The following is a 26773-nucleotide window of genomic DNA, read 5'->3' on the forward strand; positions in this document are numbered from 1 at the left end:
ATTCTTGCCCCGATTTTATCAGATTTAAATCACTCTGTCTATAATCTCAATAAATCCGATATGAAGGATTACTCAACATAATATTAATTATTGAAATTATTCGACTTCGAGAAGTAAAAACCGCGACAAATTAAAATTCTGTTGAGCTGAAATTGACTTCAAAATCGTACACACATAATGTATATTTTCTATATCGTTTTTATTGTACATATATGTATATTATTCTTTATATCCTCTTATGTACGTTATATTTTAGAAAATTCTCTTATCCTTTTTTATGTATATTATATCTGAAAAATTTTTTTTCGGCATTCTGTTTTCTATCATCTCAATAATTCCTATATGAAGGACGTGAAAAGATGCTTACCTCGCATCGTGCTGGACCCTAACGCGTCTTCCATCATTATGGGCTTATCTCTTCTTTTCTGTCTCTTTTTCTCTCTCCCCCTCTCTCTCTTTCGCACTTCAGATTCTTCTCGGCAACATTCCACGATTATCGGATGGCGAATCAGCCTTTCACGAGGCGTGTCGAGCTTTTTCAAGCACAGTGGCGGACAGCATAGCGGACTTCCTCGAATTCGCGAACGCAAGACGGTGCACAAAGGTCGCGTCGTCTTTATCTCCCGAGTGTTCGAGCGTCACGTGTCAAGTGTCTCGGACAGAGAGATCTCGAGTGCAACGACAATGCACGCATCGAGATGGTGGCATTTAAGCGCGTCAAGTTATAAGTCAGATTCACGAAGTCGCGAATTTGATGCTTGCCGTCGACCAGTCGCTTTTACATGTAAATCACCCGGATCGCGATCCAGCGAGATGGCCCCTGCATTTCGATCGCGCATCAGCAAACTAAGCGTGTACGATAGCAGAAAAGAAATTCCGGGCTGGTTCTCCGAGATTATGTGTTTTATCTCTTTTAGCTTATTATTCTTACATTTGACTTTTTTTTATCCGCGAATCCCGCGAGAACAGTGAGTACGTAGCCGAGAAGGAGTGGAACCTCGCTTTTCTATCCCACGAGTATTGTTATTACAAATTTCTCAAACCTCCGAGAGATACCTCCGTCGAGAATCTCAAGATTCCGCGTGCGCAGGAATACAACGACTCCACATGTGTGAGCTCGAGCGAGGATGATATTGTCTCACCGAGTTATCCTCAAAGTTATCAGCTATTTTCAAGATCTTCCCCAGTTTCCATCTGTTTTTTTCACGAAATTAAATAATGTCTAATATGTATCCGGAAATTTTAATTCGAGCGATACCATCAGCTACCCGGGATCGTTTCATTTTTTCGTAGCGACTCTTCTGCTTTCCTTTCTTTATAGTCTCACGCGAGGTTCTCAAACCTCATCTGAAATTTACGATATTGATATCGCGATCATATCTTGAAATATTAATCCAGTTTACATTAATGGAATGAAAGGAAAAACGCTCGCAGACGTTGCTTCTTATATATCCAGAATTCTGCCGCTCTCTTCTCCAATTTTTCTTTAATTCCCCTTCTATTATCCCGTTATTTTTGTTCTATTTTTCAGGATTATATCGTTCGCAATTTGAAACTCGTGCGCAATTCGACGCAACTACTCGACTCCGCTCCGGCGTTCCCTTTGGCCCGATTTTGAATTTAATCGATGTGAGATCGATCCCGATTATTGGCGTTCGGTTCCTCGCGAAGTGTTCTCGATGCTCGGCTCTTAATGCTCGCAACACGCGTTCCCTTAATGTCCCTAATGCGTGCAGTCACGGACGTGCGTGCCACCGTATGACGATTATCGTCTTACGCGCGCGATGGCTGTGCGGATCGAGAGATTATGGCTGACCGAGATGCCTTTCTCTACTTTCCCAGATTGTGTCCCCTTTCCACTTTTCTCTTCGATCGACGATTGATCGAAACCAACGTTACGATTAATCGACACTTTGAACGATTACTTTCGAACGAATTCCCGCATCCGATAAAGATCGAGCGATCGTCTCCATCGGTCTTTCGCGCAGGACGCTCTGTCTCCTCAAAAGGACTTACTTCCGGAAGTCGATCACTCGTCACGATTGTCGCGAATATACGCGGTGCACTCTGGTTCAAGTAAGATACACTTTGATCGAGAGGAATAAATCGCACTTAGTTCGATCGATGATCGTTCGCGTTACGTGTGTTTTCTTGGGGACCAGCAAAACCGACCGGGATTACTCAATTCCTCAGCTCCGGAATGACGGAATAAACGATTTCGCGGAGCGTTCGTGTTAAGGGTTCGTCGACCGATTCGATCGACCGACCTTTCAGTGCAGAAACGCGTGCGATACGCCTCACACGGATGCCGCGCGCCGACTGACTGAGGTTGACCGACGATGCCGCGCGCGCGGTCCCGTGTTTCACGCCGATTTCCGTCGTCACGTGACGCGCTGCTCCGTCGACGTCGCGACGCGCCGCGCCGCGCCGCACCGCGACGCGCACAAGACGGGCCTCTCTCGCTCGCCGACCTCGAGGAGCCAACCCTAACACGATCGATATATTTATTGCCGATGTTAAGTATTGACAGGCCTTCGACGGATATCGGTAAACTGTTAAAAGGAAGGATGAGTTCACCATTCAAGGGGGTGTGTCTCCTTAAAGCGAGAGTAGAAACTACGCGAATATCTTTCGGAATGGATCTAACGAGGCAAAAATAAAATTTCGCCTGCATCTAACAACTCTTGGAAAGAGGAATGAGAAAATTCTTTTTTTTTCTCTCTTCATTTATTTATGTCTAATTCTCGTGCAAGTCACTAAAAGAATTTATGTAAAAGTAGGCCAAAGAGTGAAATAGCCACTGAGATTGAAGAAGAATTGTGAGGAAAGCTGGTTTTATTCAGTCTATAATAACCGCGTTATATGCGTTTTTCAATAGCGCAATTTAAGCCCGGGTCTTACGAGAATCGAGTTTAGGAGTACTGAATGGAGAAGAAATGCGATATTAAAAGAATCGTTGGAACGGATATGCGAGAGAGAAAGAAACGAGAAAAATAAGAATTATTATTCGGAAGAAACTATTATTTCTCGAGTGTTTCGGAAGTTTAATTATGTGAATTGAAACAGTGCCCGTAAATCTAGAGGGGAGAGAATAAATTTACATACCTAACAATAAGTACATACAGAATGGACCGAATTGTAGTACAGCCAAATAAAAATTAAAGTATAAATAATAGCAAAATGACATTAATATCCACATATTTGAAAATACCTGTACTTGGCATTGTATTTGAATCTGACGAAAAGTAATAGATGTAATACGATACAATAGCTGAAGATATTAGGTGTGTACGATTCGTTACGTATCGCTATTATTTGGACAGAATTGGCTAATTGAGCCGACAGCCGGTGGATAATCGAAGTTCGGCTGGCAAATAACGGAAGCCTATCAATCGACCTCGATATATAATGCCCGATATATTCCTATTAAACGGCGGCGACAGACAACATCGCGCGAGACCGTAAAGTGGATCACAAAGACGCCACGGATATGGCGAATTAAGCGGAGCAAAAGTCGAGACAGTTAATTCGGGCTACGTTTTAATTAAAAAGGGCGGCGAGTAAATACGGGTATAGCGAGTAATGTACAGGGTGCCTCGCTAACTCTTTGTTAGAAGAACCATTTCACCGACGATTCCAATATTGGGACGCCCTTTCTTTCGATTTGATCCTGCTGAGAAATAAAAGAGATACCTCTCGAGCTCTCTACCATAAGAAGCGCGAACCGAGCGACTGTAAACTCTTAAATGAGATGCAATGGAAATGGTTTTGCCCATCGCGATTTCGAGCGACTGCAATGGGGTAACCCCGCTACAGTTAGTTTATAAAACGTCGAATGTACATATATCTGCTTGATTTTAAATTTTATTAAAATGTATTATACTAGCTTAAGTGAATCCGTGAAAACACATTTTACTGTTTTTCACCCCGTTAAGGGTCGAATTTCTAAAAATCTCTTCATCGTGGGTACTTTACGTCATGGAAGGAATATACCTATTTCATGTTTTTAGGTTTGGGGGTTTGGGCTGGGCGTTGATGAGTCAGTCAGTAAGGACATTTGTTTACATATATATAGATTTAAAATTTAAATAAATGTATTAATTAAAAATTATAATAAAATAAATTTACAATTAAGACTTTTTAATCGACTCGATTGGCTATCATCGACCATTGGTTTTGGTCGGATTAATTGTCAAGACGACCAAAACCAATGGTCGATTTGTCATGACAATGATAACCAATCGAGTCGATTAAAAAGTCTTAATTGTTAATTATTTATTGACGTAATAAATATTCTTATTCGATTTGAAAACAAATTTAATTCTTTAACGTAACGAAGTAAAATTTTCCTACTTAATTGCGACAGGCAAAAACTTAGTTCGAGAAAAGTTTTCTATTTTGAGAAAGAATTTACATGAGAATGAAGTTTGTAAATAAAATTAAGGTTTTGAATTGTAGGGCAGCTTTTATGTGCGCGTGCACAAATAAGAATTAAAAATCATGCTCTTTAAGATTTTCATTACTGTAAGAACTCCTCTCCGAGGTGAAAAAATATATCGAGCTTACGATATTGACGTAAGATTGCTTGACGAAGAATTATTGATGTTACGTAGTTTACTTACGTCAACACGCAGGTCATTAGAGGCAGAGTTTCTAAATCCGGAAATACGCGTGTACATGAGCCGCGTAATAGGATAATGGCTAGATTTATAACATTATAACGGTAATTACCGCGCGAAGCAGGCTTCTGCTTTTATAAACTTTCGCGTGAGTCCGACTAACTTTGCGCTTTTCGTTCCCTTTGTTCGAACTGCTTTTTCTTGCCGAGCTCCATATCACGTACAACGCGAAACAAAAAAAAACAAATTTGCTTTGGGCAGACTTTTGTTGACGTTCGATGAAAGTTATATGATTAGTATGAAGAACGATGCACGATCTCACGGAAAATTCAACTTTATCGGATAAGACGCAGATCTGTTATCGTAATCCCGGCGTCGCGGATCGTCCGGATTTCGTAATGAGATCGACACCGTACAATGTAGAATTGATTAAGTCCGGTTTTCATCCCGAAGCGGATGCAGTAATCTCATCGATATGTAGAACACATTCTGGTGTAATCGCCGTCGTGAACCAACCGTAATCTGTGTGCGATATACATAGTATCTATTAATTACTTTCATCAACGATTTCATGCATGATTGCGTTGATCTTCTCACGCAAAAATTAAATCCGATAATAAAATTAACACGACGTTAATTGGCAAATTCTAAAGAGCTTAGCCAATTTTTTATACAGTAAAAAATACATGAGACAATATATGTAATTGATATCCGTATAATCGATTTAATTTTTTTAAAGATTTATAATTACATTGCTAATAGAAACATTTATGGGTCAAAAAGTTAGGTTCGTAATGCTTGAGAATAAAAAGATTTATCTAGGCAACAATCGGAGAGTTAGACGTTGTTACTTTATTGAGATCGAATTTTTTCAAAAATCTGCATTAGTCCACAGTCAATTTGTGCAACATTCAAATATATTGCACACACACACACACACACACACACACACACACACAAAACAGAGACGCAAGTCTATAAAAGCGCCAATGTTCCTTAGCGATTAACACCTCTCAGACGCGAATGCCGGTCGTGACTGAAAATCAGAATTCGAGTGTTTGCACGCGACACGTAATTCGAACGCGGAACGTCTATGCGTGCAGATCCCTAGTCTTTCCGTTTCCGTGTTGGATGACTGAACACACAGCTCCTGCGATCACTCGACTCCGATCCCGCAATTTCCTAACGGACATTTCCTAATGAGTTTTCAGAACCTGGCGAGGCTTGCTAACTCGGCTAGTTAGCCAAGTTCAGTTTTGCATTCGTATCAATCATCCGTGAATAGCACGTGCATATTACCGCTTGTTACACCTTGATATGACAGACCTGACAGCCTCTTAAATACAGAAAACAGGTAGCGCGAAAATTAACATCCTGTTTTGTAACGTATTATGCTTTCACGTTTCATCTTTAATTTTATTGACTCCACGATTATTTTACAGTCAATTTTTTTTAATAAAAAACATTGTGTATCAAGCTCATGGCGCGTATTGTCATAATTTAAAAGATTATTATTTAAGTTCAAATGGAATTTATTTTATTATAAGTTTAAATCACGATTTTCTTTCCAAGATATTTAATATTTATAATTACTTTAGCTTTAGCAACGAAGTTGTGCAAGATTTTGAAAAATATATTTGCTATGTTAATAAAACTTAAAATGGAACAGACATATATTTGATGTTCTAAAACTGTAGCGCGACTATGATCTGATTGGATGCTCCAAGGTCCAAGGAATTACCATTGCATCTCATTTAAAATTTTAAAATTATTTAAGAGATGCTTTTTAATAATCAATATTTCAATTTTAGAATTCTGTACTGTTAAATAAATGCAATTAAATAAACCTCTAATTAATTTAGATAATTATGTGTATCGAAATTGAAATGATATTCTATTCTACATATAAGAAACGTAATTTTGGAGATAAACAGAAATATTTGTACTTTATTCCTTTGCACTTTGCCATACGTAAAACGTTACTCTGTAAAAATCTTTCTGTTGAAAAAAGATTAATCAAGTAATGATCTTATGTTACAGTTCTCCATTTTCAATTACCGTAGGTTCGCCGTGTTCCATTGCGGATAATGATGATTAATGCTTGCCCGCGCGATGTCCATTAGGACCAGATTAGGGAAATGACGTAACATACTCTGTTTCTGACATCTCACGTTACTCTCAATACTCCGCGACGAATAATTCAGAATTTTTGGAATTAATCCCCGAGCGGCGCGCATAAAGCGTGACTTGCGTCGCGCACATCTTACGCTCATGCGCCAAATCAAGACCGTACATATTGCGAAAGGCACCATCGTTTCGGATTCCTTTTGTTTCATTCTCCAACGCCATTGTCTTTCTCATTGTTCGGGCTTTATTACCTGCGAGAAAGAAAAGCCTGGTTTTTTTGCAGATATTTTCTTTGATCCCAAATACTTTTGGAAATTTTAAATAAATTTCTTTAGATGAATTGATTTCTCAAATCGCATAATTCTACTAATATATGGGAGAAAACGAATAATCTCTTGGACTTTATTGCATATTTAGAGTAGACATACAATAAACGATCGCGAGAGAATCTCGTTTAACGCAAAGTTTAAAGTTTCCCATATTATATATCATATGGATGTGTTTATCTTGACATTAAAGATAATTAAAGAGGAGTTGCTTAAAAGAAATTTAATTTTATCGTTAAAAATTGAATTATCAAGGCGCATAATATAAAAACAAATGCATCAAAATATCGCGAAAGATCTATCCCACAGTGGTGGGATTCAGTAGGGACACTAACTTCGTTTCGTCTCATTTCCATCCTGTGATTCGATGCATATCGCGTTCGATATAATTCGTTAATACGAACTCCGCACGTGGGCGGGCTTCGACTTCGTTTATCGAGTCGCCGGTTACGGTCCTGGCGAGGCAGGTTGGTGGCGAAGGCCGCGAGAGTGCCGCGACACAAAGAGGCACCCCTCGCCGTCACCCACAATGGGATGAAGTCGCGGTAAGTCGTTGCTTCGTTTGCCTTATCGCGCGACGCAACATTCGCGATTAACGCGCGCCTCTCGTCATCGTCATCGTCACCGCCACCGCTGCCGCCGCGCCGCCTCTGTCATCGTCGTAGTCGGCCGCATCGCGAACGCGTCTCGCGCCAGCGACTCGACAGTTCACAGGAGATACCCGGGGTGTTGTCAGACGCTCTCACCGAGGGTGGGCGGTGTCAGGTTAGGTTCCCGTCCAAGGGTGAGTCTGACAATTTCGGAGCACAAGCGCCGAATTCCATGCAACTACGATTAATATTCACATCTTTCATCGATTGATTTCTCGTTTCTTGCTGAATAATCCAGTAATTAGAGAGAACGTATGAACAATTATGGCTATCCGCCTGTAATCAAGCCTTAATTACGCTCAAACGATTTTACGTCTCTTCCCGTTGACAGGCATTGCTTTGTTTACGTTGCGCTTTTCTCGGAGCAGCGTGCACTCTTTGTCTTGCTCTTTGCCTTCTGTGTCTTTTTCTTTCTCTCTGAAAGCATCAATGCAATTGACGGTCCATGTCCATAAGCGAAGAAATTCTCTTTGGAAAAGAAAATTGAATTTTCTGGTCGCTGCAAGAACCCTTGAATTTTTTGTTAATTATTTTCAAGTGAATGAGATAAGACAAAAACAGATAAGAGAACGCATAAAAGAATGGATTATTTTGTTTTGCGTGTTGTTTGTTATTAAATTGATGCTCTCTATTTGTTTATCGGCATAGTTAACATTGTACCAACATACTTTTTGAAACCTTGCGCTTTATATCTATAATCTAATCAATTAATATTTCATAGTTTTGCATTATTTAATTCAAATAATGTCGCTGTTGAACACATTAATATTTTATCGTTTATTTTAATGAGTAAATAGCGACCGATATACAACATAAAATTAATAAATATTAACATTTCTGGTTATTGAGATCTTATGTCTAATAATAATTTTATATATATCCTGTGTTTTTATACTTCTAAACTTTCTATTGCTTACCTTAAGCCCGAATAATTCAATAATTTAATTATTTATTAATTTCAGGTGATTTATAATTCACGTCGCATTTCAGGATATAATTTTATCCGTAATTTTATATGCTGTGTCTTTTGTGACGAATGCATGTATTTTAATATATATTTTATATATGTACATGTATTCCTGCTTCTCTTTTTCTGTTTTTTTTTTCTTATATTATAAAATGCATAAAATCATAAATAAAATTCTCTTTTGAATTCTGACATAAATATAAAATGGGCTTCAAAAAGAAATTATAATTATTCAAGCAAAAATTCTGATAGATCTACAGTTCCACAGCAATTTATTTGAAGTAGATATCTTTTTACAAAGTACACTTTTTACGCCAATGCTTTGTCTACCATGTTAGAACGATACATTTAGATTATATATAATTTCGAATGCAGAAAGGACATTTTTTTCCCTCATATCTTGAGTCTCACGGTATGCTTACGCACGATAGCGAGCAGCACGCAATCTAATCCGCAATTTCGCTCATTCCACTGCTGCACGCATCTGGATCGCTTTGTAGTCTTTGTACCCGCGAAAAGGGCGAGGTTCGCGAAACTCTATGGGTCCCAGGGTCGTAGCCTGAAATTAATTCCAGCGCGCATGAAAGTTTCACTTTGAGCCCACTTTAGATCTGTAATTTATGTCAGAATTTAGGATAGAATTTTGTATGCAATTGTTTATTACTTTGCTTACAATTTTATATATCAAAAAACATTTGAAGAATCAGAAACATATTTATATGTAAAATATATTAAATTACACATGTATCGAAATTCACGGCATAAATTCACGTTATAAACGAAAATCTTGAAATTTTGACATCTGACGCGAGTTATTCGAAATATAATTTTAATAAAATAATATAAATATGCAATATCAATCTATAAATTGACAATAATAATTACTATTGAAGATAATAATCGTATTTCCAGACAAATATTGTTAAATTTGAATGTAAATTATGGATAACATTTTAAATACATGCTTATTAGATATTCACATAGTTAAGAAATGAATCTATATTATTTCTATATTTTACATCTGACAATGAGCGCTTCTCTTAGAATTACGGGAATTAATCCTTTCAGTATTCACATACATCCGTTTTCAATAGTTCTCACCATATATTTCAAACTAATAAGGCAGAGTTTCGCAATTCAAATGCTATGAATACAGCTGAACTTAAATATGACCGTCTAATTCTCAGCTTATAATTCAGATATATTTCAAATATGAATATCAAACATTTACATACAATAAGTGAAATTATTAGGTTTTTTATTTAAGGAAAAAATAATGAAAGATCGCTTTATATTCAGGAAATTTTATTTAATATACGAATTAAAATTTAACAGTTTACTAATGTTGGTTTTAAAATCCGCTAAAATTATCTATGTTATTTTTATTTATTAGTAAGAGTAGCACCTTAAACCATGGCAGATGTTTTGAGATTCGCATAATTCCCGTAACATAAATATGCAATTACATATGGAGAAATATAGAGATTATTAAAAATACACAAGATAAAATAGGTACACGAGATAACTTCCAGTGTGTGTGTGTATGTGTGTGTAAGAGCCAGTATTTCTGACATTCTGACATCAAATTTCGATGTATTGATAACTCGCCATCGTGATGCAGAATGAAGGAGCCAGGCGTTCTTGTTTCGATAGAGTAACGAGGAGTAACCGCCAAGCTGGCGAGCCTAACGAGCTGCGTGTCGACGATGATGGATGACGAGGAGCAGGAGGAGCTCCGTTGCACCGGCAGCGACGTCGAGATCGAGGAGTATACCGACACCGAGGAGTCGCCATATGTCGCTTATCAGGCCGGTGGCGATAAGCTGTTTGATACGGATCGCGAAAATTGGCAGAAACTCCGTTTCCTGGCCACCCTCCTGTCCGTCGCGGTATCAGTTACCGTACTCGTTATCAGCTATCCGCTTTATCTCGAGAGCGTCGCCGCTGTCTCCAGCGCTTATACAGGTAGACAGATGTATATGTATACACGCGGGTACCAAAACGCACACGCCCTACACACGCGATATAGCCTTTACGGATCGCAGCAGCGCAGGCACACGTGATATCTAAATTAATGTGTAGCGCCAAATTGAGCGGCCAAGCTCGATCTCGCAATTCCGGGATTTCGGGATTAGACATCTCGGGGATCAATTTCTCGGGATCGCAATTACTGCAAACAATTTATTTATATCCGTGAACGTTCGCCACATGCCGTGAGATGAATGCGGCATATAACTCTCGGGATCTCGTCATTTCCAAAATTACAGCTCGCGCTGGCGAAATAATATCACGAGAGAACCAACCGAATTACGCGAAGCACTGTAATAGCAGAGGCCTAATCTTTAATAAACTCGCAATATTTATATATGTATATATATATATATATGCTAAAAGATGCAAGAAAACGAAACATAAAAATTAAACTTAATCCTTTTTATTTTTGATAGTTCTTGTTGATTTGTTAAAAATTGACTCGTTTATTTTTTAACGTTATTGACTAAAACATGAGAATGGAAATATTTATTCGGCTAGAATAAAGCCGAAATTGGACGTTAATATTAACGATTCAATTAATTTAGTGACAATGGTTTTGTTTCGACCTTTTCGCCCAATTTGCGGCGATGTAAGATGTCTCTCAAGCGCTTATATGTCCCCACAATTCTCGCAGGACTCCTTTTCACTGCCCTGTGCTCCGCCTGCATTTTGGGATTAGTGTACTTCGCCGTGGACAGGGTGTCACCACCACCGCCGTTAATACCGAACAGCATGCGGATCAAGATACCCCGCTGCGGTCTGATCAAAATAAGCACTCTGTACGCCCTCTCGGGAATCCTTATTACTTTGTCCCTCGACCGGAATAGGGTGCTGTGCCATTTGCAGGATCCAATAAAGGGCATCACCCTCGTCTTCTCTCTCGTCTACTACTTCTTCTTTTGTCGGAAAAGTGAGTGCTTTAGAGAAATTGAATGTTGCGTATCATATTGAGTGTTATTAACGCTTTAGCTTATCATAATGAACAAAATAGCTTGGTGTTTATGTAATCGCAGTAGACATTTTTTTTTTACACAACGAAACATTCGCTAAACATATGCAATTATTATTTTAGACTAAATATTGCATTTTATATTTAGATATATAACTTATGCAGAAAGCATTAGGCTTCAGAAAGAAATTGAATATTTATTCTGCGGCACAGTGCACGTTAGCCTTAGAAAAGCTATTTTTTCAAATTAATTTTTTCTTTTTTAATTGTATCAACTTCGAATATTTTTGGGAGATAGTTTTTCTTGTTTTTTTTTCCGAGACATATAATCCTTTCCTTGAATGCATATTTCCGGAATGCCAAGCGTATTTTCCTCGAATGTTTTCAGTGATGAGCTTGCAGCGAATATTCTCGAGCACGACTATAATAGTGGGTCTATTCATAAGCGTCGATTATGGTCTCTGCGACGAATTCCGTTGTCGGGGAAGGGAGGTTTCTTCCCACACGACAGCCGCCATGAGGGGAACCTGGGGTGCTCGGGCGGTTTGGACGTTCGTTTACGTGGGCGCTCTTGCCGCCTTCGCCATGTTCTTCACCATGCTCGAACGCCATTACACCACCGGGGTAATTTATCATCGACATTCTTGCGCAAATCGCGATGTATTTGCAACACCCGTGGGCTCTCTGATGATATATCGACGCAATTTTTATTAAAATCAATCTCGGGAGAATTTTTAATTTCGACCCTCATCAACGAAGAAACGCGATTTTTATTAAGTAAAAGAAGAAGAAAAATGTTTAAAGATTTTTTATTCGCTAATTATGTATATTTAATATGGAAAGAATCGCCATTTATCGCAGATCGTTTCTGTGTAGCTACGGACGACCTGGAAATGTCTTTTTTTTTCTCGGATATTTGCGGACACGTGGGTTTTTCGTTTGACATATTAGTTTTTTGGTCGTCGGATTTTCGTTTACATATCTTCCGAACAAACTGGTTTCGGTGAAACGAGTGACGTCCGTGATCTCCCGCTTCCAGCAACAGAATGTGTGCCAGATGTTGACGACGCAGCACAGCTCTTTTCTATACACGGTGTCCCGTCTGGTGTCCTCACGCGATATTCGCCGTCGTGGCTCCGAGGAGGAGGGCGGCCGACTGCTGCACGTGACCGATCCGGATCCCACGATAAAGCCGAAAACCTACCCCAAGCCACCGGTGATGCAAACCCTTTTTTACATACACGTCATTACTTTCTTCGCCATTCTGACGCTCTGCTGGCTCGACACTTTGCCCGGCATCGGCAGGGTGAGTGGCATAAAAAGAGACATATCGCTTATCTACCCATTACCGACAAGTCAATTTTTGGGGAATTTTTCTCAGCCAAAGAGCTTTAACAGCAAAAATCTTTAGTCCTCTATAACTCTATATCAATTATCTTGAGTTTGTAATCAAATCTATAGGTATACTGAAAGAAAGACAAATTTAAAAATTAAAACACCATATGTTTTCATGGTGTAGATTTGGTAGATTTTAATTTAGAATTTTAAGTGCTAACACATTGTTTTAAAGTTCATGGAAAGCCGAATCCGTCATATCTTTAACCGTTATTATGTAGAATTTTAAAACTTTAATTATTTTAAAACCTATAAACAAATATCTTCCTTTCTGTTCCCTATAGATATATGTTTCATAGAAATATGTTCCCTATAGAAAATATCAGCTAAACATACTTTACTTAATAAAAATAATTTCTTTTAATGGTGTTCCAGGGTCTATCGCCCGTAGAACTTTATCGTACCGTCGAGCGCGGACTGATATGCCACTTTAAAGGCGGCAATCTGTGCACGAACGTTTCCAGCCACGGATGGACTTTCCTATTCGCGTATGTCGTCTTCGCGATCTCGATCCTCAATTTCCTGTCATTGTGCGAAAGCGCCGTGTTCAGCGTGGCCACCGCGACCGTCTCGCTCCCGCTGTCTGGTATCTGGTGGAGTATTTACAGGATGGACGTCGGTTTACACGGGGGTAAATAAGTAGTGCATGGAATGTTGTAGCTTCCGCTTGAATTTTGCAGCGATTTGCCTCGCGAAACTTTCCGTCATATGAATATTAAAGCAGAAGCTAGTCGCGTATAGAGATACAAGGTTGATGGAAATTTATTTTCTGGAGTTACGAATATTATAATCTCCAAAAATCGCGGATGCTGATTGCAGCAGAAATAAATTTGTTTGAACTTGTTCCTTTTTACGAAGATATTTGATTATATATCAGACGAGTTCTATTTATAAATTAGACATCCGGATTTTAAACTCTCAATTTTATAAGGAGTAACGTGGCACATTACGTCATTTTCTCAGAGACTTCGCTATGCTTTCCGAAGATCGATTGATATAAGCGTGTAATTGCAAAAGCCGAACTTCTGAGGAAAACATTGAAACAGGTTCCATCTCCTGGTCACCGGGAGTGACGGGCGAACTGATCTGCGCCTTGCTCGGTCTTCCTGTCGTACTGCTCGGTCTGGGCCTGCTCGTCAGATCGCACTTCAGAGACACCCAGCTTCCCTACCAGACCATTCAGCCGCCCGACATCCAACCGCACGAGGCCTGTCACAGATGAATCTCTCTTTAGCATCTAGCCTGGCCTCGCAACGAGGTCCGCACTACGTGCGATGATCCACGGAAATAAATTCTAATCGATTTGATGAGATAAGCCGTCGCTCTAACGTCGAATCGACGTAACGAGACAAATTTCACTGAGCCGGAGTAATAATGTTATTGTTGTACATTTGACAGATATATTTTGTCGACTGTTCCCAGATTGCACCGATGCTCTTTTCCTTCGATCGCGAGGTCACCAAGGTAAAATGAGATGTTCGATTCAGCCGCGTACGTATGTTCTGTCACATGCTAAAATACACGTGCATCAATAGCAAATGGCTGATTTGACGTCAATTAATTTTGGTCATAATGCAACTAGCTTTTTTCATTAAAAATAAAGAATTAAAAAGGAATTAACTTAATTTTATTAAGGAGAATAATTTATTCTAAAACAATCTTTTAATCGCATTTTTCATTATATTAAATAATATTTATTGTAAACATAAACTTAACGTCAATATAATTTAGTTGAGATTAAAATCTTCATAACGAAAATTAAACTAAAACCAAGATTAGTTGACGTTGTTAAAAAAAATCAGCCGAAAATTTTTGAATGGTGCTATTGTTTTAAATGCAATTTATGCGCGCGTGCGCGCGCCTGTAAAATTCATTTTTCCGAGAGCTCACAGCGCGCGCACATTTATGATAAGAAAAAGCGGCAATATCGATAACTACTCATACGCGAAAAGAAGAAGGGGCGGTGGTCGCGCGAGAAAGGAAGGAGAATGAAAGCGATCAATGTTTCCTACGTATTTGCCAAACGCGAATGTACGCGCCGTTACCGGCGCGCGACAACGTTATAGCCGATTTATATTTTATTTTGATAACGAGATGTTTTATATATTTTCGAAGTTCAAATTACACGTGTTGAGAACCGGAGTAGAAAGATAACGAGGCAAAGGGCTCGAGAAAATACGTTTCTAGCTGTGAACCTGTGTGCACAGGAGTTCCTTAAGGGCGTTCTAATCTCGCTGACTTCCGAACTTTAGTGTCGTCATTCTCAAATTTCAACGTTTTGGAAATAAAAAGTGGAAGTGAAATACACTTGTACGAGGACCAGTTTTAAGATGATGCTAATTAACAAACGTTTTAATCACTCAATTATCCTAAGAATTATCTCGAACATTTCTTCCATTTCTGCCTAAAATATATATATGTTTCTCTAGAAATGAACCACTTGCGAATAACAAATGACTTTCAAACAAGATCTATCTCGTTACGATACAATGAATCTACGCTACTATTCCTAATACCGCAATTATTCATCTACTTCTAAATCGGAGATATCAATTTAATTTAATTAATGACACTTCAGGTCCAGTGCCAATCAAATAGTTAATCTCTGTTAAACGTCCCAGTGGAGTTTGCTAAACGATACTACTGAGATATCGCCAAGTAGGAAACGAATATATGTATAGAAATTCCCTTGACGAAGTTAAATCTTGAGAAATCGCATCGTAAACTTAGCTTCGCACATCGAGCCCTGTGCACACAGATGTAGACAACACTGCACTTTGTCAAAGACAGAGACTTACAAGAGAACGGTCCGTTACGGCTGCAGTCACGGTTTGCAGCTTCCACGTTGGGAATAAAGTAATAAAGTAATAAAGTAATAAAGCGAGCGACTGAGATACGCATGCGTGCATGTGTATGTGATTTTCCCTCTACTACGTTTCTGCTAACATTAGACAGTTACTCTATCAATAATTTGAGCGCACAAACTGTTACGAACTAATTGGGTCCTGGCCGCGCGCGGTTAACTTCGCCCTGCTATCAACCTGTAAAACTCGTTGCGCGTCCATGGAAGTTTCCAAATAACGTTAACCGCCCGTTACGCGCCGTTAGCAAAAATTTCTGCCAAGGCGTGTCTTCCTCTTCGCTAATCATAGTGCCAATTACGCGTGACTATAACATAGGGCACGTCTTTCGTTCATAAATATAATTGAAATTGTCTAAGTATTGATTTTACAGCAAAGAGAAAAAGTTCGAGAATTTTTCTACGTGTTACCTTCTTTTTGTCGATACAAGATTTTACGTTCATGGAACGGTCGTCTTATTTTTCCGTTGGATTACAATAAATATCGCTGGCTCTTGTTTTAACATTACGTCTCCTTTCAATATTTCAAGTTTTCTACACATCCTTATTTTTTACAAATTGCTAACTGATAATATATGCATTTTATGTTGATATTTTTCTCGAAATGATGTCAGTAAAAATGTTTCATTTACATTTTCTCGACTGTCCATTTTATTAATTAGTATTTCTCTTTATTAAAAAATTATTCTGATAATTTTTTTACTTCACTTTTTTCTCGTTTACCTACTTCTTTCTTTTTAACCGCCACACCGCGATCCGTCGGTTATCATAACTTTTTGTGGAACTAACTCTTTACTCCCTGTCTTTAGAACTTTTCCTTCTCCCTGGAGTGAAATAACCAAATAATCAAACTTTTCTGAAAGAACAAAAAGAAAAATCAAAAGTTCAAAAGCGGCTCAGAGCGATTTTCACGGAATGAAAGAAAAAGAATATTCGTGCCAAAAACTCACGAGTCACATACGACTCGACTTAAGCTAAGTATTCCATACGCGTTTGCATAGTGGTCGCATTACTATTTCGAATAATAATAATGATGATGATGATAAGATAATAACAATAGTAATAACATATAAGTGTCGTTATTTATGTCAGGTGTCGAATCGCGACACGCGGCGTAGCTTGTTGACAGCGATTATTGAATTCAGGCTGTAAGTTAAGTAGACCGTAAGTCAGAAGAAGATATTAACTTTGTTGGAAATATGTGTCAATATCGTATATACGGGAAGGAAAACAGCTATACGTCCACATTTTTTACAGTAGCAGTAATGGCGAGGCGTTTTAAGGGAAAGTAAGTAACTAACTAACGGCGCTGACTGAGTGCAACGATAATAAAGTTAGTACGCCATTCTCTCCTTGTTGCAGTCAGTAGCTTCGTCGATAAATCGACTACCGCTGAAGGCGCTGAATGTCATAGTAGTAGCCCTCGTAATGAAGTTGAATATACTCTCTTGTGCTGTGTCTAACATAAATATAATTAATCGAAGGCTTTGGCACAGGAAAAAATATCGACCAGATCAGATTATGAACTTTTTTGGCGAAAAGAAAAACTTTGGCATCTCTTTATTATAGCGAAAGTCTGTTACTTTTGTTTTCCAACGAAGTCTTCGCTTTATTCGTCACGTAACTATCCATGTTCCCAAATTTAGAGAGTAGTTTTCGTGAAATTTGAAACAATCTCTTAATGTGCCAAACCCTTCAATTTTAAACATGTACAAGAATCGTTTCTGTGCGTATGTACTTTACACATACATATACATATATATATTTGTTAATTCTTGAATGAATATGCGGCGTGTAGCATAGAGATACAATTTATTTATAGATGCCAATATATACGTCGCACAATTAACATACTCTATATACATATAAGAGTTCAGATAAAGGAATTGAAGCGCAATTTGAAAAATTGCTAGACTCAACGTTCCCCCATTCGTCCATATTCGATTCTGGTAACGAGACTGAAGCGAAGATGCGAAACTCGCGTTATGCATTTGACTCCCCACATAACTAATTGTAAACATTGAAATGCAATAATTAAATCATATTAACTTCCTCTCGTCAAGACTCCGCACGGAAATACGCTTAATCAATTTTGCGACAAATATTACTTTCGATATTGACGTATTCCGTTATGATGCGGCGCAACATTTCGAGTCAGTTTTACCTCCGTCTCCATGCGTCGATGTTAAGTAAAATTTAGACGTAAAAAATTAGAGACGTTTGTAAGTTATTTTGTAAATTGGGATTGTTGATCTCTTCAATAATGCGTACCTGTGTTTTACACATGCATAAGTCATAACGCTTCTGATTAATCCGTTGCCAATTTCTATGAGCTACGAAAATGCTCATGTCATAGCTTTTTTTATACGACGAAAGATGTAAAACAAAAGAACTCTCTTTCCTAGAAAGACAAGAGATGTGGATATTTATTATAAAGCAAGGTATGAAGAAATCATTTTAATAGCAGTGATAATGTACTTTAATCTTTATTTATTATAACATTTTATCAAATTATTAATTTCCGTAATGCTTTTTTTCATGCCTTGAGAATTTTCGTGATCAATAATACAAAAATGTTACACAAAGCGTTACTAAATTAAGAAAATTAAGAAGTGGAATAGCAAGTTTTCTTCGATGATGTCAGAATGACAGTAGATGATTGTACCTCTACTGCATTCCCTTCAGATATCGACGCTTTAAAGTGATTTTATTAATAATCTAATTATATATTGGGTGTCTTCCCGATAATGCATTGCGCAAAGTTCTGATTGTAAAACCTTCAGAGAAATACGCGCGTATTATTTTTAGAAAAAAAAAAAGAATGTGGCCATTAATGGTAATTAACTGATAATTTCTCGAACACGAAGATGAATATTGTAAGTTGTAAGCAATAGACTAGTTATTTCTACACAATGATTCCGTCGTCGACTGTTATGAACATGTTAATATCCGCGAAAACGCGGAATCTAACATTGCATTATTTGTATATGATGACTGTTATCATCTTCTGCGGCTTTATCGAAGCACCTGTAGATGTAATCGCAATAATCGCGGTCGAGACGTTGTAAATTGTCGAAAATAATATACGCTACTTGTCGTCCGATATTTCGCTTGAAATTTGTTAACGACGCACGTCACGTCGCGTCGCGTAATTTTGTGGGAGGTAATATACAAAAACGAGAAGCTTCGCTCAAAATTTGTGATGCCGTCTCCATATATCGCTGTTGTGAGCGCTTCCGGTCGTGAATATGATATATTAAATGTACTAATATACATATATACATATATATATGTATTTAATTATATAAAAAGTTATTGTTATATCTTTTCTCCCATCCGAAAAATTCAGTTACAATTAACTTCATCAATGTCAGCTAACAATAAATTGGTTAACTAAATCTTTCTCTGTTTGCGTTACAATTAGCACACTGTAACAGAATGTAAAAGTTATAAGTGCAAAAATGGTATAATTTACAATGCAAATGTATAAAATAACAATTTTTGCACTTATGCATAGAATTTTACAGATTCTTTTTACAGTGTAGAAGAAATGAGCGAAGGGATGGATAGTGAAACTACTATTATGAGGTTAACTAGTAAAGATAATTTTTAATGCATTTTTAACAATTTACATAACAGTGAACACGCCAACTAGTTTCACTTTCACTGATCTTTGTACGTAGATACAATATATAAATATTTTATGATTTATAGTGAATCTTGAACTTTGTTTAATGTTCTAAAAAATTAACTGATAAAATAATTAAAGAAATTTACATGCTGACATTATTTATAAGAGTTTGTTTTGAATTTTATGCGGTTTTTAATATTTCTGGTTCTCCTGACAACCTTTTAATTAAAATACAATCTTTCCCTCTCTTTGGAGCGAATTTTAGATACTAATGCTTTTATTTTGATATAAAAGCGAATGACTACGTTTATGTAAAATCCAGAATAAAATTCGACGTTGTCAGAGCTTGCGGGCGGTTAATTTGGCCGTCTTGTGAACATTGCCTATCCTGTCGGACATCTTTTTGCCGCCACGTATGTAATCTTCGTACCGCACCTCGGCGAGTGTCTCGAAATTCAACTTTTCCATTATTCGTTGACTGAACATCGAGGCGGCGACGGCAAAAGCCACTTCCGGTCGCACGTACTCGTTGACGATTTTGTCGGCTACGCAGATCTGCTTCAGTTTTCTAGCGCGTAAGCCCCGCGCGACCTCGAGGCTCTTCTCCGTGATTTCTAGGCCGATACCGCGCTCCTGACATTTCGGATCCGTGCCTATGTAGAAGATTTCCATGGCACTCCGCGCGTTGTATTTCTCGAAGACGTCTACTCGCGATTCTATCTGATAACGAGAATAACGTGATTTAGCATGCTTGACAAGCGATAAGCTCATTAGAATCTGCTGAATGCATTTCTTAAATTAGATGATTAAAAGTTACTATTTGATTTTAGAGAGAGAGAGAGAGAAAGCAACTTTACCTATTTATTCGTGAATTCAATCAACGCATTTTTCTTAATTATGTCTTATGAGAAAATTGAATAAAATTGTTATTGTTAAATTTTTTGCAATGTGTAGAATCGTAAGGGTGTATTTAAATTAAAAGAAAAATGAGTATTTTAGATCTTGTTTCAAATGTAATTGATAATGCTAAGTTTGATTGCTAATTAACAGGAAAGTCGGCGCTGAAAATTATTATGCGCAAACAAGAAACTCTTCAAACGAGACGTGCAAATTACGGCCTTCTGAAGATTAATTAATAGTACAAGCAAAAGCGATCGCGATAGCTACGGTACTTATCGCTATTTGCGAAAGAGTTTTAAGATCTATAAGGAAATTAGAGCACTCATGTTGACATTGTCGATTGCAGGATGTATAAAACGATATAAATCACGAACTCACGTCGTCGATGAACTCAATCAGATCTCGGCACGAGCGATGCTTAATGTTACTTTCTATAAATAATGCTAAGGGATCTGTTTCTTCTGGCTGGGGAGGCACCTGAAAATATAAATAGACATTTCAGAGATCGGCGAAATCAAAAATGCCAATTAACTTTCCATTATTTTGACAAATCATTTTTAATTTAATACATGCCGTAATATATGTATACAGTATAAATATATATACAAACGTTATGCTGTAATTTATATATACGAATGATGGAACATTCAATATCTTCTTCAGCTAATCATCTTTAACAGCACCGACATTCCCTACGCCCTACGATATTGCAATCATTTGTGATAATTGAAAGAATGTCAATCTAGCAAATTATTCGATCGCGGGTCGTTAATCGCAAAAGCGTAGTCGCGGCGAATTATTTATCAAACGGCAATCGACGATAAAATCTGCGATATGCCAAAAATAAAGTCATATTTAAACCGATTATTTATGCCGATGATTTAAGATCACGCTTTTTGTACTTGCATGTAACTTGTTGAACGCCACAGCGACAACGCGATCCGATCGATCGACCGCGATCACCGTGCATCCGTCTTTGATGACCTCCCTGAAGACCAACTGCATCTCTTCGGGAGCGCCAGGATCCTCGTACATGCCCATGCCGATTGCGATACACTCTTGTCGCATGGAGTACTGTTGTACGGTCAGGACATCCTCGATTCTGTCCTTGGTGAGCATTCTGAATTCGAGAGCGCCTGTACGATCAGTGCCGAGGCAGGCGGGCATGATGCGTCCTGGGGATTCGCCTAGAAGAAACGCTACGGCATCACTATAGCTGATCGATACACGCGCAAGTTTATATCACACTCGTCTTGCGCATCCCGTTCCGTTCTTTTTTTTTCTATCAACCGCCGTATCGAATTCAACAAGAAAGGAAGAGAGGGAGATTCTTAAGTCGTTTGCTTCCTGACATTTCTTAAATCGCGAACGTTTTATTGAGCGTAACACTTTGTAGTATAAATAATTACGAACTCTAGTATAAAATCTTATATCCAGAATATTTTAAATGCTAGTTGCAAATAAGAACAGAAGTAAGAAGGATATTTGAAAGGATATAATACAGTTACAAAAAAATATCGGCGAGTTAAGTATCCCACTGCTCTATCACATTTCTTATAACGTCCAACTATTCCAACTCGGGGTAGGTTACAACTCTTGAAACACACACGTTCTTCGTATCTGATATATCGTACAAATTTTTTATATTAATTTTGGATTTACGGAGAAAAGTTTTATTGAAGGCGGCCGAGGCGCGAAGAAACATAAGGCGAAACCTCATTTTGAAGCACCGGACGAAAGCGAACTTACCGAGTCGAGATTTGCTAGCGGTGTCTACTGTCGGTGGAATGCCGGGGTATCGCCGGGAGATAAAAACTGCATCACGAGTCGCTCCCCATTGTAGATGTCTCATTTGATTACAGACATCACAACACACAGCGATTGATAATCGGCCAGTTACGCGTACACTGGACTATTCGAATCGCTGGAAAGCGCCAACTTCTTCGTTATCGTTATCGCACTATCACTTTACTACAGTAGATACGTAGAAAAATTTCGCGCCTTATCACCGATAGATCTCATTTTCCGTGAAGACGGAAACGAGATGCAAGATTCTGATTAGATCTGATTTATTAAACCTTTGTGAAATAGGGGACCTGATTTTTATTTCGCTTAATAATGTTATAATTCTGCACACAATGCGCTGTTTAGATTAACAACATTTTGCAGCATTTGCGCAACATATTTTAATGAGTATAGGACAAAGTTCGCTTTAGATTTATAACGTTTATAACGTTAGATATCGAGATAAGATTTTATCTATAATTTTATCTATAATTTTATCTATAATTTTATATGTCAAGTATTTCGATCTATATATTATATAGATCAAAATCGTATATTTTGATATGTATTTTACATACAGACGTTCTATTCTGCTTGTTATATTCTAATGATTGTTTGTATATTAGGCTGATGGCAGAAAACAAAACGTAGGCTTTTACATCTATCGTAGTCATAGACGTGAAGCAAGGCAAAGAAAACCGTATACGTAAACGTAAAGTCATGAAAAGCTATCGTGTCGATACGTGACGATACGAACATAGTTACGTATACAGTTTTCTCTGCCTTGCTTTACGTCTATGACTACGATAGACGTAAGAGCCTACGTTTCATTCTCTGCCATCAGCCTTACATAAATTTTGTTGAAAGTGACGCGAATTATCTATAAATAAACTTCAAGTGGAAGCCTCGATGAGCAAGGATCTTGATTTGCCGGGTAGCAATTGTTTAATCAAAAAAGGTTGCAAAGAAAACAGAAGAATCGCAGAATTATTGCGAGAACCATTCTAAATTTTTATTCACTCATCAAATATCCGAGTCAAATTATTCATTAAATATGCTAAAATGCTAAATCAACAGCATTTATTACATGCTGTTGTATTTTTTGCCTCTTGCAACTTGCAAATAATATTGTGCAACTTCATAAAAATGATATTATGTAATTGTAGTAAATACATACGATAAAATATTTTATATAATACATTATATATATAATATTATAGGATATGACTCCAATATATTCTTCCTCACATTTTGACTACGTAAAAAAAGTCTGTGTCATAAAATATATATCTGTCGAGCATTATCCTAATTCTATTCGGATGTTATATATTCTTCCAAGAACGCGGCATCAATTTATTCTTCCGCTGTGATGCATTTATATGCACGCAGCGCATATAATACGCATTTATATAATAATATCTATAATTATTATTCCTATATGATAATATCTGTTACTATTTCTAATTTATGTTATTCCTAAATTCGATTGAGCATCGCAATGTGAGAATGTTCTCTGTCCATAAAACTACTCGCACGATCATTGTTTTTTTGGCAAAATTGGGGAGAGTCTCTTGGCTACCAAAACTGCCTGTCGATGTTCCTGGCCTACTCTCTCACTGTACTTCTTTCCATTGAACTCGAACTCGTCGTACGAGACTTCCAACAGCACGTCGAAGTGCAGTTTCATCGCGATTCGATACGAGTAATTGGACGTCATGATTGCGGAGGCTAAGGCCGGCACCGCGTCGGCGTTCGTCACCTCGTTACTGCCGTGTATCGTGATGGGTATTCTCACGTTTTTATCGCGTCTCAATTCCTCACCGAGTTCCAATGACGAGGTGATTAGCATCTCGCCTATACGTCGTTTCCCGTAGGTGGGTAAAGTCGCTAGAAACATAATCTCGAGGATGCAATCGACGTAATAATGCTTGAAGAGATTTACTCGCGAATCTACATTTATCATGAAGTCCACCAGAGCCTTTGACGATTTGTACCGACAGTTGTCACTGAAGCGCTCGAAGAAACTTTTCTCAGAGCTGTTGGCGGACACCTGAAAAATTAGCTTAGTCAGAATAACTGTCAAAAACACTTGAGGTATAACAACCTAGGAACATCAATGCTAACTAACCGTGTGTTGCAAAGCTTTGATTATAGATTATATACAAAAGTATAGAAACTAATCTATTTTCAATAATTCGAAAAAACGCTTTTCGAAGTACAGAACATTATACTGAAAAGTTAACACTCTCACTCACTTGAATTTTGTTGAACGCGACACCGACAACTTCGTTAGTAGTAATGTCGATAGCCACGACACTCACACCGTCCTTAGCCGCGTATAAACAGAGCTCCTCGAGTTCTTCGGATGCTCCCGGTTCAGAATTCAATTCCACGCCTATGGATACGGATTCGTAGAGGAAAAAGCTCTTTCTTATCGCATCGAGAGCACCCTCCAAGGTCTCGTCCGTTAAGGACTCGAATTCTATCTGACCATTCTCCGTCGAGCCCCAAGGCCGATAGTGGGACATCCTTTTACGCGTCTTGCTAAAATATAAGCGCGTTTCCGTTGTGATTATTTCAAAGAGAGCAAAACCAAAAACATTTTAGTGACACTGTCGAGTGAGATTGGCCTCGATGACATACATGCATGTTGAGCTACTCATAAAAATACATACTTATTTTACATAGCGGTAACGAAAAGTATCATGATTTTTCAGGAGAATTTTTGACGATTGTGATGAAATAACGCGATCTTGATGCAGTGAGCGATAGTGCATGTTCATCAAGTCAAAGAGTATCAAGTTCATAGATAAATGCAAATGATAGCTTGTTTTACACTAGTAATTACGTAAATACTTTCCACCAGGAAAATTATAAAATCCACATATTTCAATAACATTTTTATATACTGCTGCAGAAACTATAATGTTAAAAGTATTACGTAAAAAATATTCAGAAAAATTATTATAGATAGAATAGCGATTGTAATTGGAAACTTCTTCAGAAATACAATTGCCGGTGCCTCCGATCTGCCGTTGATCTAATTGTTATATTTATTTAACTTTAGTTAAATTGAGTTAAATTCCGATGCTTTAACACACTAATCGTCAACTTAACAGTCAAGAATTACCTCATTTTGCCAGGGAGATCTTAGCACGGTCAAGAATATTATTTTATTTCGACACGGAGGTCTTAACACAGTGACCGTTTGTCGTATACTGAGAAATTTACCGATCACCGCGCTCGCGTTGTACCATACCATAATGATAGTTAACGACTCTTTAATGGCCTCAAGACTATATTTAGCCTCAGGCGCAACAATGCTTGGAATTCAGAGATACGGAGGAACCGAGGAACAAGCACAAGGTATTTAACAAATATGTAAAGAAATATGTATCATTAGATAATAATAAACATAATAATAAGCAGCAATAAATGCAACTTACTGTAGAAAGAGTGATTTCTCCGATTACGAGTGTCTCACGCGTATAAACGGGCATCCAACGTGCCTATAGATAAGCACGATCCTGATAATATTGTATAGTAGGTATATGTTGACAATGCGCAATGCACACACTCTAACGCGACGTAATAACATTCGCTCTTCGAGAGGCTGCACTTTCTCTCGTCGCATTCGCCACCGCGGCCTTTTAATCCGTTCGCGTGTTTATGCAGCCCCTTCTATCGCGGCTCCGATTATTTTGTCCGAAGACATTGACCTCTGTTTGATGGATATACATGTAATCTGCATTGCAATAAGAAACGCGGCGCGGCATCATTCTCTCTGCCGCTCGATAGAATTCATTCACTTCACTTATTGTTAGAATCATTCTCTCACAATGAGATATGGGTGACTCTCGATTAGACACGCATGAGTCCCCTCCTCGAACTTAATCAAAATGTTTCACGTTCTGAACGTTCTGCACTGGCACGTTCGTGACGCGTATATGCGAGTAACTAATTATGCAAGAAAATAATTTATGACGCATTTATAGTTGTATGTTAACAATAATAATTATGCGGAGATACACTTACAATTAGAACATATATTATATGGCTAATTTTGAAATTTTGACTGTCGATGAAAACTGTGCGATGAAAAAAACATCGTGCGAGAGCCCGGAAATGTGCAATGTAATTTCGACATTGATAGAGTCGTTAGCGGAAAGCATTTATTTTGAAAGTCATAAATTAGCCAAAAACAGTTATTTGAAGTCGTTCGAATGAGATAGCGAGATGTTTAGTTTTAGCTTCAGCAAGGAATTTCAGTCAGATGGCCTATAGTCACTCTTATCATTTACTTGACAAATTATCTATATCAGTCATGGGTTATAGGTCTTGGAGAGATAAAGCGCATCGAATTTTTGTTTAAAATCGTGCTTGGACTTAAGAGTTAAATGATCATGACTTTTACTCGTAAAATATAAAATAATTATTACATATGTTATGATAATAGAATGTTATCCGTTGATGGGTTGGCGATAAATCGTGTAATAGTTTTTTGTTCCAACAAATGAGCCGAGTTCCATA

At 37.9% G+C, this 26773-nt stretch overlaps 4 protein-coding genes across 16 annotated transcripts in view; 1 reads left to right on the forward strand and 3 right to left on the reverse strand.

Annotated features, from left to right (window-relative positions):
• Positions 1 to 19238, forward strand: part of LOC139780236 (uncharacterized) — a 96499-nt gene extending 77261 nt beyond the window's left edge. For 4 of the 6 annotated variants that reach the window (XM_071718778.1, XM_071718779.1, XM_071718782.1 and 1 more), the window contains 6 exons: positions 10343 to 10654; positions 11358 to 11633; positions 12061 to 12296; positions 12712 to 12978; positions 13443 to 13698; positions 14114 to 19238. In XM_071718778.1, the coding sequence (XP_071574879.1) occupies positions 10396 to 10654; positions 11358 to 11633; positions 12061 to 12296; positions 12712 to 12978; positions 13443 to 13698; positions 14114 to 14289 (1470 nt within the window). In that variant the 5' untranslated portion in view covers positions 10343 to 10395 and the 3' untranslated portion in view covers positions 14290 to 19238. The other 2 variants (XM_071718784.1, XM_071718783.1) reach the window with 2 other exon arrangements.
• LOC139780237 (adenylate cyclase type 5-like) overlaps positions 1 to 26773 on the reverse strand; it is a 94957-nt gene that overhangs the window by 66916 nt on the left and 1268 nt on the right. Inside the window, exons 1-2 of one of the 5 annotated variants that reach the window (XM_071718787.1) lie at positions 2017 to 2314; positions 368 to 820 (exon numbers count right to left, since the gene is read on the reverse strand). The exons of 3 other annotated variants lie outside the window; for them this stretch is intronic. The gene's annotated coding sequence lies outside the window, so the exon portion shown is untranslated. Of the gene's footprint in view, positions 1 to 367; positions 2315 to 26773 lie in introns of those variants that run through there. One more of the 5 variants, XM_071718786.1, reaches the window with a different exon arrangement.
• LOC139780238 (arylalkylamine N-acetyltransferase 1) lies at positions 19517 to 22435 on the reverse strand. Of its 3 annotated transcripts, none has more exons than XM_071718790.1 (4): positions 22208 to 22418; positions 21365 to 21645; positions 20837 to 20935; positions 19517 to 20278 (listed from the first exon to the last, which is right to left on the reverse strand). In XM_071718790.1, exons 1-4 carry the CDS (start codon positions 22308 to 22310, stop codon positions 19898 to 19900), a joined length of 864 nt encoding a protein of 287 aa, XP_071574891.1. In that variant the 5' UTR covers positions 22311 to 22418; the 3' UTR covers positions 19517 to 19897. The 3 variants fall into 3 exon arrangements, with proteins under 3 accessions (XP_071574891.1, XP_071574892.1, XP_071574893.1); XM_071718791.1 differs by lacking the exon at positions 22208 to 22418 and adding an exon at positions 22121 to 22193; XM_071718792.1 differs by lacking the exon at positions 20837 to 20935 and having other exon boundaries at positions 22208 to 22435.
• On the reverse strand, positions 23231 to 26770 carry LOC139780239 (uncharacterized). 2 transcript variants are annotated; one of them, XM_071718794.1, is made up of 3 exons: positions 25690 to 26770; positions 24499 to 24787; positions 23231 to 24293 (listed from the first exon to the last, which is right to left on the reverse strand). In XM_071718794.1, the coding sequence occupies exons 2-3, from the start codon at positions 24769 to 24771 to the stop codon at positions 23781 to 23783; spliced, it is 786 nt and encodes a 261-aa protein (XP_071574895.1). In that variant the 5' UTR covers positions 24772 to 24787; positions 25690 to 26770; the 3' UTR covers positions 23231 to 23780. The 2 variants fall into 2 exon arrangements, with proteins under 2 accessions (XP_071574895.1, XP_071574894.1); XM_071718793.1 differs by lacking the exon at positions 25690 to 26770 and adding an exon at positions 25374 to 25678.

The sequence above is a fragment of the Temnothorax nylanderi genome, unplaced genomic scaffold, assembly GCF_030848795.1.
Source record: "Temnothorax nylanderi isolate EJ_2023f unplaced genomic scaffold, tnyl_v1.0 TNYL_tig0269_pilon, whole genome shotgun sequence".
Taxonomy (NCBI): Eukaryota; Metazoa; Arthropoda; class Insecta; order Hymenoptera; family Formicidae; genus Temnothorax; species Temnothorax nylanderi.